Raw genomic sequence first — 12,365 nt, 5'->3', positions numbered from 1 at the left:
TTGATGTGTCTCCATATCATCCTATATATATAAAGTTTACTCTCATCTTGATGTGTCTCCATATCATCCTATATATATAAAGTTTACTCATCTTGATGTGTCTCCATATCATCCTATATATATAAAGTTTACTCTCATCTTGATGTGTCTCCATATCATCCTATATATATAAAGTTTACTCTCATCTTGATGTGTCTCCATATCATCCTATATATATAAAGTTTACTCTCATCTTGATGTGTCTCCATATCAAAAGTGTTTATATAGAGGCAATACTACACTCAGTTGGGTGAGAACAATGTGACCTTCAGCAGCATACCTTCACTGAGGTGTGGACAGTGTTGACATCTGGGAAGAGTTCCTGGCACTTCTGGACCCAATCTTCTACCTCCATGCTGCACTCATCAGCTGTGTCTATGGTTGTGCCAACCTCCTGTGCTGTGTTGACTGTGTCGAGGCTCCCCAACATGGCCTGCAGCTGAGTCTTCCCTTCCTCTCCTTGTGTTGTCATATCCACCACACTGGTATCCTCCAGTTCCAAGAGCTTCATTGCTGACTTGTTCTGCTCTACCAGAGCATAGAGTCTGTCCTGGAGCTGGAGGTGTTGAGTCTTCCAGTCCCCCAGCTGCCCCCGGTACTCACCCAGCTGGGACAGTACCTCTTCACAGCTGGTAATGAGGCTGCTGATGCTGCTCTTCTGCTCCTCCACCATGGAACGTAACTTCTTACTGATGCCTCTGGTGGGAGCTTTATTGGGTTTTGTGGGTACCGTTGTCACTGGCACCACCTCCATACCTTTTAGTTTTCTGATAAGGGCCTCCATACCATAATTGATTAGGAACTGAGTAGCAGCTGTGGCAGTGTGCTGGGCTCGGCAGCTGGGGCAGTTCAGCTGACCATTCTTGATAGCATTGTCAATACACTGGGAGCAGAATGTGTGGCCACAAGGCAGAGTACGAGGCCGTAGCAGTGTGTCATCATAATTGTTAAAACACACTGAGCATTCCTCTGGGTTGTTATCCTGTGGATAAAGAATATTTGGTTAAGTTACATGTATTTACAACGAAAAAAATTATTTTCTGTGTGAGTCCCTCCGGTTCTCTGGAGCTATCGGATTGATATGCGCATATTAGTCCGGGGTCATCAGTCATCTGGAGTTCAGCCTACCGAGGACCACAAGCCAGAACCTGGCCGCCTCAAAAAGGCAAAGGGAGCAAGGCTTATGGAAACCCCATGTATTTGGGGACATTCCATATCTGCCATCAACTGGGGTTAGCACCCAGAAAGGTAGACATAACAAAACAGACTCCACATGGTAAGAAAAATTGCAACCAAAGACCGAATAGAGAGGCAGATTCCACCCCTCCCCCCATCTAAAGAAACAAGCAAACATCATACACACCGCCACACCACTTGTCCACGCAGCCTTCCCCCCCCCCCCCCCTGGGAGGGTGAAGGAACCTCCTGTGCCGGTTACTCACACCTCAATTCAGAGGCTGAGAATCAAAAACAAAATGGAAACCACCGACCGGAGGGAGCGAGGGTGCCAGGAAGCCTCCGAGACTCGCCCAGAAAATGGCGTTTCATTACATTCAACGCTGGTTTTCTATGTAGAGTTCCTCTGGCTCCCTGGAGCTACCAAACCAAGGAGAAGTAAAATAAAAGAGGGCCTAACCCAGGAGGCGGCTGCCACTCGCCCCTCAACTCGAAGTCGAGACAACTGGCTGCAACCTGCGACCCAAAGCCACACACGAAAGACCAGTACCAGGAACAATGACCAAGTAATGAGTGGCCAGAACCCTGTCCGACCTCCAAAACCCCCCACATCCGAATGTCAGCCCAAGACATGTTACCAAGCACGGCAGCCAAAGCAACAAACTTACAAACATCATAGGCACGAGGGTAGACCACAGGCTGGCTAGACTTAATAACCCTGCAGACGACCTGGGAGACCCGAGCCCTGGAACAGGGAACGAGGGAAACCGGATCAACCCAAAGCGCATCCCCCAGCCACAGAAGCCGAAGCACGCAGATAATGGCAAAGAGCCGCCACAAGACACAACACCTGATGCACCCCCGGTCAGCCAAGCATCAATGACCCAAGGCCCCTCTGAAAAGCCGTCATCTTGTTCTTTGCCATAAAAGAAGGAGATGGCTGCAACCGCACAAACCGACCACCAGGACCGAAAGATCAGAAACCCCTGCACCAGAGGATAGCAGGAAGCTCTCCCACCAGACCTCCAGAGGCCAATGCCAACAGAAACAGCGCCTTAGAAAAACAGTCCTGAACCGAAGGGGCCACCACAAACCGAGGGGAAAAGAGAGCACCCAGTCCAAGGAACAGCATGGCTCAAGTGGCTCATGAGCAGGCTGGAGGTGAAACACAGCACGAGAAAGCTGATGGAATGGGGCAGAAGTGACATCCTAAATGCAAGCTGGAGCAGCTCCGCCAGCACCGCACAATAAGAGGCGACAGTCCTGATCCGATCCAAAACAGAAGACAATCTACAAAGAGAACGAATACGGCGAAAAGAATGCCAGGAAACTTCATACTGTCACCGAGATGAAGCTCACATGTGGGACACCATCAAAGAAGCTACCTGATCACCATATAAGTGGTGATAAACCCCTGTCAAAAAGACCAGACGCAAAAAGCAGAGGAATAGATCGAACCAGCTGTGTACTTGACCGGTCCAATTTGCTGAAAGTGGCGGAACCACAGAAAATGCCCCTGGTTCAGACACCGAGCAAGCAGTGCCTGAAACCAAGACTGGGAAGGCTACCAAAGGGCCAGAAGAGGCCTGACTCTCCCACGGTAAGACTCCAAATGAACCAGAACCTGCAGCAACAGCTGGACTGGAGGGAAGAGGTACAAGTAGCCCCACCTTGACCAGTCCTGCTGAAAGGTGTCAACCGCAACAGCTCTGCAGTTTGAGAACGGTGCCACATATATCGGGAGACACTGAGACCATGTCAACACAAAGAGATCCACCTCCGGGAGCCCGTACGTCTGGCAGAGCCAACTGAAGGAGTCAGCGTCGACCATCCATTCCATGGACAAGGGAATAAACCGAGACAGGCCATCTGCCAGGACGTCGGACACTCCACGGATATATTAGCCGCACAGAAAGCCAAATCCCAAGAATCCAGCAGATGAGTTACTCAAAGGGATCAGCCCCAAAGAGCCAAGGACCAAAGAGAATCCCCGCAGTTCAGACAATGTACCACCAGAGAGCAGTCCAAATGGAGCTGGATCGTTGAACCCCGAGTGACCCGGACCCTCCAAAGCGACAGCCAAACCTCTGCGAATTCCCACACCATGCTGTGAGCCCAACAGAAGGACGGAGCCGCCCCAAAGAGCCAAGGACCAAAGAGAATCCCCGCAGTTCAGACAATGTACCACCAGAGAGCAGTCCAAATGGAGCTGGATCGTTGAACCCCGAGTGACCCGGACCCTCCAAAGCGACAGCCAAACCTCTGCGAATTCCCACACCATGCTGTGAGCCCAACAGAAGGACGGAGCCCACTGCTCCTGGTCGGCCTGGTGAGCACTGGTCACAAAGCTCCAGCCTAGAATCGAGGCATCTGTGAACTTTGGACATGAACCCCTGGAGGTAGAACCCACCCATCGCGAGAGAGGTGAAAGGGACGGCCTCGACGCTGAAGCCAGACCCGACCCAGTGAGTAAACCGGCACGGGGAAGGTCAGACTCCTGCATAACTGCTCAAGCAACCACCACATGTCCCGGGAATCTCCCCCCCCCCCCAAAACAGCAGAAGGCAGGACTGCAGCAGCAGCAATGCCTCCAGAGGGAGAGACAAGGAAGTGTTCCGAGAGTCCCTCATGAGGCCCAGCTGGGTCCGAACCTTTGGACAGAACCAGATGAGACTTCCTCCAGCTCACCAAGAACCAGAATCCGGTGAACTGGGAAAGAACCACCCCCCCCCCCTGGTGAGCAGACAAGCAGACCGGCTGGGAGCCCATACCAACCAGTTGTCGAGATAGGCCTACACCTGAACCACTAGCAGACGCAGAAGGGCCACCACGAACCGGGAAGCCGCATGAATGTGCGAGGCACCAGATTCAACCCAAAAGGAAGGCAACGAAAGCGGTAAGCCTGCCCCTCCACCACAAAACCTAACCAGTCCCTGAACTCCAGATGAATAGGGAGGTGCCAATATACATCCCGGAGATCCAGAATCACCAACCAACAACCCGGCTCTAACAGAAGCCAAACCAGGGACAGAGTAGTTATCCGAAAGGAGGGGCAAGGAATCCAGAGGTTCAGCAGGACAAGTCCAGAATGAACCACATATCCGCACAGTCCCATTTCGGTACTGGAAACAGGCGGGAAACCCACCTGAGGGACAAGGTCTTTTCGACCACTCCCAAGCTCACCCACTCCAAGATGACCTGACAGAGTGAATGGGAAGTCAGCCACGAATCCCCCGGTAGGAAGAGGTGCCGCCCAATGCCACCACAGGCCGGATGACACAACCCGAAAAACCCACAAATCATGGGATCATGCATGAGCAAACAGCACGAGTCCCTCCCCCCCCCCCCCCAGCATCCTGGTAACGGGACAATATCTTGAGGTTATCTTGAGATGATTTCGGGGCATTAGTGTCCCCGGCTCCCGTGGGGGCAACCCACAAAAGGGCCAACACCCCGTACGAGAAAGTGGCGCCAGTTCAGAAACTTACAACAAGGCCTACCTCGACCTGCAGAGACCCGAACCCTGGCACGATCCAGCCAGGAGCACGAGAACGCTGACCCCGGATCACCAACAAAGCAGAAAGAGGATGGCAGCAGCAGAAGCTGCCAGGAACTGAGGAACAACCTAGACTGCAAACAAAACAGACAAAAGAGTGGAGAAAACCCCAGAGCTAGGGCCCAGGCCAAAGCAAGACAGCGGTCTGCAAGCCAGGAAGACCCAGGGACCGCCCCTCAATAGAGGTCGGGGCCAGATTAGAGGCCAAGACTGGGCCACACTGGAGGAAACCACCAAGGGCCACCCAAACCTGTACAAGAGAAATTTGAGAGGAAAATCTCCGGGAGACGAAACCGAAGAACCCAAAGGAAACTGGAAATGAACCTGAACCCAAAATGGAGCCCGAAGCACCACAACTTTTGGGGGAAAACGTACCCTGGAAAAGAAACAACAGGCGGCCATAAAACATACTATTACTCATATACAAATAATCAAACACACATTTACATATACACACGGCTCCAGGAGAAGTAAAGTGATACCTCGGCTCACAAATGACCCTCTTTACGAATTTTCAGGTTACGAGCCCAATTTCTTCGTAAAATCCAAATTGCGTTACGAACTTTGCCTAGGGTAAAGTAGTTTGTTGATACACGTATGGCCGACCTAGGCGTGTGGTGGCACAGCGACTGCGCCTCAGTTTAACAGTGCCTCCCGCCTAGTGACAATCGCGCCTGAATTCTTTGTAAAGAATTTCAGTGTTTTGGGATTTTTGGGTATTTGAACATAAAGGTAATTATTATATATCTTGCCATGGTCCCAAGAAAGTCAGTGGTAAGGTTCAATCTAAGAAAATAGTTATGAGTAGAGGCACTAGAGGATGTCCCTTCCTCATTAACCCTTAAACTGCCCAATACTGCATATGAACTTTTGAGTAACTGACGCAAAAGTGTGCATCACTGCATATGTAGTTTTGGAGTACTATGCAAGATTTAAACGGCCCGCGGATACACAGGGTTCACATCACCTTCCTCAGGGCTCTTGTAAACAGACACCATTTTAAATAAAAATCGTGGGCAACATTACCAGGAGTGAGGGGCCTCAGTACTGAGCGAACCACCAAGGCTGGTGCACGCAACATGAGCTCACAGCACTGCTGTTCAGCTTGTGACCACAGCATCGCCTAAAAATGTCAAAATATATATGTGTACATGCTATTATTTAGCGATGATAGTATTACAGAAGACCCCTGACTGTGATATAAATGACCAGGATTCTGATAATAGCAGGATTGTTGTGATAATTTGCTCTGTGCTGTGGGAGGAGCAATGTTGAGGGTGGGAGGGCTGTAGCGTCGTCTGCCGAATGTGTGGCCACCTGTTGCTGTCTGCACTTACTATACCAGCTTAGTGGTTTGCTATGGTGAACAAAATGTGTAGATACTTATATATATAACGTATATAGATAACGTATATATATATATATAATGTATATAGAGAATAAAAGCAAAGACAGTATGGTGGGAGGAGGAGGATGGCGAGGGAAGGAGTGGTGGTGAGTGGTTGGCTGGTGTGGTGGCCACTCCTTGTTGCTTTTTGACTCAGCATACCAACTTAGTAGTTCGTTATGGTGAACACAAATGTAGATACTTATATATACTGTGTACATATATAGTGTAATAACAGCAAAAGGAGTGTTGGGAGAAGCCATTTTGGTGAGGGTGGTGGCATCATCTGCATGACATGTTATGCTGTGTAAAGGTGGCCACTTTGCTCTTTGTGCACTATACCAGCTTAGTTGAACAGTTATGGTGAACAAAACATGCAGATACTTATATATAACCTGTGTATATAGTGTAATAACAGCAAAAGTATTTGTTAATTGTTTTATGAACATAATAATTGAATCACTAATATGCACAACATAATTTTGAGTACAGCAATGATTCACACATTTTATTATATAAATATATCACATTACACACTATTGAATAATATTACTGCAAAAAAAATTAGAACAAATCAATCAGACATTGATAATTAGGTAATAATATCTTTGTGGCAACTCATGCCTGACAGCTGGGGCAGAGCAGACCTTCTTTGGCGCCTGCTCTGTCAACGCCTCTTTTTTGCCAGACTTCCCCCACCATATTACAGCCAAAATATGTCAGTTACGATTTTTTTTCCTGTGATCAGGGAACACAAATGAACACTTTTATAGGACGAAATAATTTTGTTATTTTTTATTTTGTTGCACCTGTGGGTGTTGAAGGCCTAATAGTCCCGAGCAGCTTAGGGGTTAAGAAAATGTGTGAAGTATGGGAAGAACTGCAAAGTTTTGTTGAAAAAACTCACCCAGATAAAGCTGTAGCAGGCCATTGCATTGACCTTTTAAATGGCTATATGATATCTCACTACAGACAAGTGTTAAAATATAGGGAAAAACAAGTGTGTTTGACAGATTCTTAGTGAGACAAGCAAGCAGTGAGCCACAACCAGATCCTAGTAGTGCTCCTGCAAAACGTAGGAGAGAGATTACCCCATAGAAGTCATCACCGCCTGATGTTATAATGGAAGGGGACTCCCCTTCCAACCACTAACACCTCTCCTCCTCTCTCCCCTCCTCACCGTCTTCCATACACCAACAAGAGTCATCAATAAATTTAAGCAATAACCTGTACATACTTTAGTACTAAAGATTAGGGTGAATTAGGCATAAAATTTACTTTGAAGTTAATATTTATGGGAGTGTGGAATGGATTACAGTATCCACTCAATTTAACAGCCTATATGGGACTGAGCCCAAGTCGTTATTTACGGAGCTCCGTTATTTCCGACGTTAAGTCGGGTCGGGTAATTTTTCAAGTAACATTCAGGTAGGATATATTTTATACTGTATAACTAAAATTAAATAAAGTTCATTGTGTAATTGCATTCCAATTTAGTGCACGGCCGACGATTAAGCCAGTTGCTGGCTGCTGCATGGATGATGTGTGAACACGCTCTGATCAAGTCCAGATGGGTGGGAAAAAATTGATTCATTCCTTTGTATTGAAAAATATTTCATGTATCAATCAGTGAGTTAATATTGTCTTAATAAAATTTTAGAGATGTGTTTTGATTTACCCTGAACAGTGCAGGTAATGTATTTTTAATGTTACGACACAGGCTGTGGCGGCCATGCCATAACAATGGCGATCGAGCCTTGTCACTGAGAGCTAGCCAAGACGAAATATTTTGAGCTCACCTTTTCTCTGCTGACGATAGAATATACATTTGCAGAGACTAATATGTAGCTTTTGTTGAAAAAAAACAATTAATATCTTGTAATACTATAATAAAATTGGTAAATTGACTTACTTTTAATGTTACGACACAGGCTGTGGCGGCCATGCCATAACAATGGCGATCGAGCCTTGTCACTGAGAGCTAGCCAAGACGAAATATTTTGAGCTCACCTTTTCTCTGCTGACGATAGAATATACATTTGCAGAGACTAATATGTAGCTTTTGTTGAAAAAAAACAATTAATATCTTGTAATACTATAATAAAATTGGTAAATTGACTTACTTTTAATGAAGCTGAAGATTACGAAGCTGTGAAGATTACGTCATCCTCTGCAGCGCTTGTTTTATATTGTTTATATTGTATACAGGGTACATACTGTATGTACAGTACACTTATTTTCAGGCATTCACTTCACACAACAGCTAGCCTTACTACTAATTCACATGAGTTCTAATTCTACTTCACTATTGACAATTATGTTGAATGTTAAACTCTGCTGCTGCTCGTGCATGAGAATATCCTTTATCAAGTTTCTTAATTAACTCCAGCTTCTGTGCAACCGTCAGGCGCTTCCTTTGGGTAACTTTTGGCATTTTGTAAATTAAAAAGATCACAATTACAGTACAGTAATATCCTTCACAATTGAAGCTAGCCGCGCGAGTTCACGGTAAACAATGGGAACACATGGCCCGGCGGAGTACATACTAGGTCCGTGGGAAAAAAAATACCTAGTGCCTATACATACTATAAAAGGTATTTAATAAGAAAACAAAGACTTTTGCTTAATAAAAACTGTTTCAAAATATTTTATTAATAATAATTTACAATTTTCTTCATTAAAGTGAATCATTTTAAAAGAAAATTAAGATGTAATATATGACTCTGGACGATCCAGGTCGGTGGCGGCCTGGTCGCCATGTGAGGGGACGCTGATGCCACAACAAACCCAATACCGACTGTCGGTAATATCGACCGCAGACCGGTATTGCAGGCTCTAGATACTGGGCTCCCAAACCGGTCGTTAACACTTTCGCGCTATCTGGACGCGCCGGCGCGTCCCGTTTCGTCTAACGCTAACGCATAGTGGACATAAAGTTGAGTCCTCTTTTAAAATATTTGTATAAAATTCAATTTTTATCCGATTTACTTTGGGTTTGTTTCAAACTGCGCGCTATGAGGCTCTCTTTCTCACCACTAGGCTGCATGGTACAATAAGTTCATGAAAGGTGTGGATAACTTCGATCAAATGGTATTTTGTCCCAAACGGGTTGCAGGTGGGTGACTTTAGCCGTTTATACTGGTAATGCTTCCCCCATATCATGTATTATATGCATATGTCTGTTTAGGGAATTTTATTCCGATCAATATACAACCAAAAATAACTGTGTGCAACAAGTATAAACTTGACAAACATAACAAAAGTAAAAACATTTCGTGTGTGTTTGACGCTCACTGATATGTTCCAGCGTTGTTTTATATTTGGCGCTATTCTAACTTACGCTTTGTTGATATTTTTTACCTATGGGCACATAGAACATTCTATTGCGAACACATTGACACAAAAATGAATGACGTACATAGAAAATTAATGTCATGAGAGTGAAATAAGTATAAACTTTCAAAGCGCCGTGCGTCGTCCCGTCACCGATACCGGGTAACAATTTCACCACTTCCCACACTCTTGCGGGCGGGCCGCATCATTATTCTACGCTTATATTCATATCACCGTGTTGGGAATTTCATTGCGAGTCCATTGATACCAAAATTAACGCTGTAGAATAAGTGTGGAGGTGATTACAATCCCAAGAGTAAAAACATTTTGTTGCTGATGGGCGCTCACGGCGAGTCATCTTCGTAGTTATTTATTTGGTGCTGGTATCCCTATACGTTTCGTGACTTTTTTTACTGATGTTCTTCTAGAGAATTTTATTGCGAACACGTTGGTACCAAAATGAAATACGTAGCATGAGAACTAAGGTCAGAAGAGTAAAAAGAGTACTGTATACACATTTTTGTTTTTACGCTTAAGCGATAAAAACGCAGCGCGCACATTCGGTTGGCTGAGTGACCTTTGCGGAGAGCGCGAAAGTGTTAATACCGGCAGATCGGTATAAAAGAGGCCGTTAAATTGAGTGGATACTGTAATTCAATTTACATTATTTCTTATGGGAAAATTCGCTTCGGTTTAAAAATTTTGGGGTTATGAACCATCTTTGGGAACGGATTAAATACGTAAGCTCAGGTACCACAGTACCTCCAGATAGAGGCAAAAACTCCTCCAAAACTTGAGCCACACACAGTCACATGTAAACTAGACACAGCGCTGCCTTGCTGGCCAGCCGGGGAAGCGCACAGAAATCAAAAACAATTTCGTGGCCTAAACACCCCTAATCTGGTTAAAATTACTGTACTACAGAAAACTAACAAGTAAACAGAACTCCCCAATTGAAAAACGAGCATGACATCACACTTTCCGCGCTGCTTGTCTGCGCAGCTTCACCCTCCCTTAGAGGGGGAAGGGGGAGCCCCTCGACCCATCGCACCAGCTATCCACTTGTCAGTTCAAGAGTGGATGTCAAAACACCCGAAAAAAATAGCCAACTGGGGAAAGGAAGGGCTGCCAAGAAGCTTCCGGGTCTCACCCAGAAAATGGCAAGGAGTTCTGGGGGGAGCCCCTTTCGGCTCCCAAGAGCTATCTACCCAAAGCCAAGGACAAAAGAGAGACAAACCTGGGAGGCAGAAACCATGTGCCTAAAACCCGAAAGCAAGACAACAGGCAACACCGACAGGACCCCGCAGACAACCCGGGAGACCAAAACCCCAGAACAGGGGACAAGGGAACCCCGGGCAACTTAAAGCATGTCCAGGGGCCACAGAGGCCACAACATGCAGGCAATTGCTGAGAGCCATAACCAGACACAAGAAGATGCACCCCCGGCCAAAAATACCAAGCAACAAAAACCCCATGGACCTCCTCCAGAAAAACAGCCAACCCAACCTCACCAGAAAAAGAAGAACGGCTGCAACAAACAAACCTAACACCAGAACCCAAAGAAGTAGAAACCTCTGAGAAACAATCGGGAACCGAAGGGGCCACAACCAACCGAGGGCAAGAGATAAGAGAGCATCATGTCCAAAGACCAGGACAGCTCAGGCGGCGCAAGAGCAGGCCGGAGGTGAAACAATGCCCTAGACAACTTGTGGAATGGTGCAGAAGGAACATCAAAACTGAAAGCAAGCCGTAGCAGCTCCGCCAGCACCACATGATACGAGATGACAAAATGCGGCATACGAAAACAGTCCTGAAACAGCCACTAGAGAAAGGACAAGACCACCTCAACAAAAAGCGAAGTATACCTACGAAGAGACAAAAAAAGAAAAAGGAAGGATCGCCAGGAAGCCCCATACAGCCACCATGACGAAGCACGCAGGTGGGACACCATCAACGAAGCCATCTGATCTCCACCGAGCTTCCCCCGTCCCAACGAAAATGAACAGATGGTTATAGACTTGAGTCAAAAGTAAAGTACCAGACGCAAAGACTCGAGAAGACCAAACCAGCCCCGTAACAATCCCTGGGCAAGCAACGACACTGAGCAAGCAGTGCCTGAAACCAAGGTTGTCAGGGAACCAGATGGAATGTCCATCAGGGCACCAGGCACCAAACCCAGCGAGCCGGGAAAGAACCAACCCAGGCGAGCAGACACACCACGTCCTTGAGGATCCCCACCCCCTGGGACCCTTGAAGGACCAACACGACCGACAACGGATGACAACGAGAAGAAACCGCTTGCAGAAACAGCCCAACAGCAGACCCCGCAAACAGCAAGGACAAAATGGTGATGAAAACCGAAGAGCCAGAGGCCCAGGCAGAGGCCAATAAGGAAGCGAGCACCATGAGGCAACACGCGAGACGTGAAGCGAAAACAGTGACACCGCATCCTGCAGGAATGGTGCAACCAGCTCCAGCAGGGCAGAACGACGCACATGACGCTGAGTAATGTATGAGGAAAACTACTTAGGATATGTACTGCACTAAAATAAAAATTCCCGTATGGAAAACTAACTCAAAGAAAAGTTCGTAGCCAGGGCTGTAATTCCAAGCTCCCCCTGTCCCAATGAAAATTAACTGCAGGGGGCAGGAGTGGTTGCATGGAAATCGACATCCATCTGCAGACATTGCCTACCCGGCAGTCAGAAGTGTGATACAAGAACAGGAAAGAACTCTGCGCTATAACTGAACACTGGTCAGTTCAAAATCAGGGAACTGAACATGTACATAGTCCAGCCTAGCATTATCATTAGTATACCCAATATGCACATACTAATATACACAAGAATGTGTAGCATAGAGGTAGGAAATATG

General features: G+C 46.5%; 1 protein-coding gene across 1 annotated transcript in view; it reads right to left on the bottom strand.

Annotated features, from left to right (window-relative positions):
• Positions 1-12,365, bottom strand: part of LOC138364635 (uncharacterized) — a 348,932-nt gene that overhangs the window by 292,330 nt on the left and 44,237 nt on the right. Inside the window, exon 3 of the mRNA XM_069324594.1 lies at positions 320-1,021. Coding sequence (XP_069180695.1) covers positions 320-1,021 — 702 coding nt within the window. The remainder of the gene's footprint in view (positions 1-319; positions 1,022-12,365) is intronic.

This window comes from Procambarus clarkii, chromosome 14 (assembly GCF_040958095.1).
Source record: "Procambarus clarkii isolate CNS0578487 chromosome 14, FALCON_Pclarkii_2.0, whole genome shotgun sequence".
Lineage (NCBI taxonomy): Eukaryota > Metazoa > Arthropoda > Malacostraca > Decapoda > Cambaridae > Procambarus > Procambarus clarkii.
The sequence above is the reverse complement of the archived record's forward strand: the minus strand, read 5'-3'. Positions and strand labels throughout refer to the sequence as shown.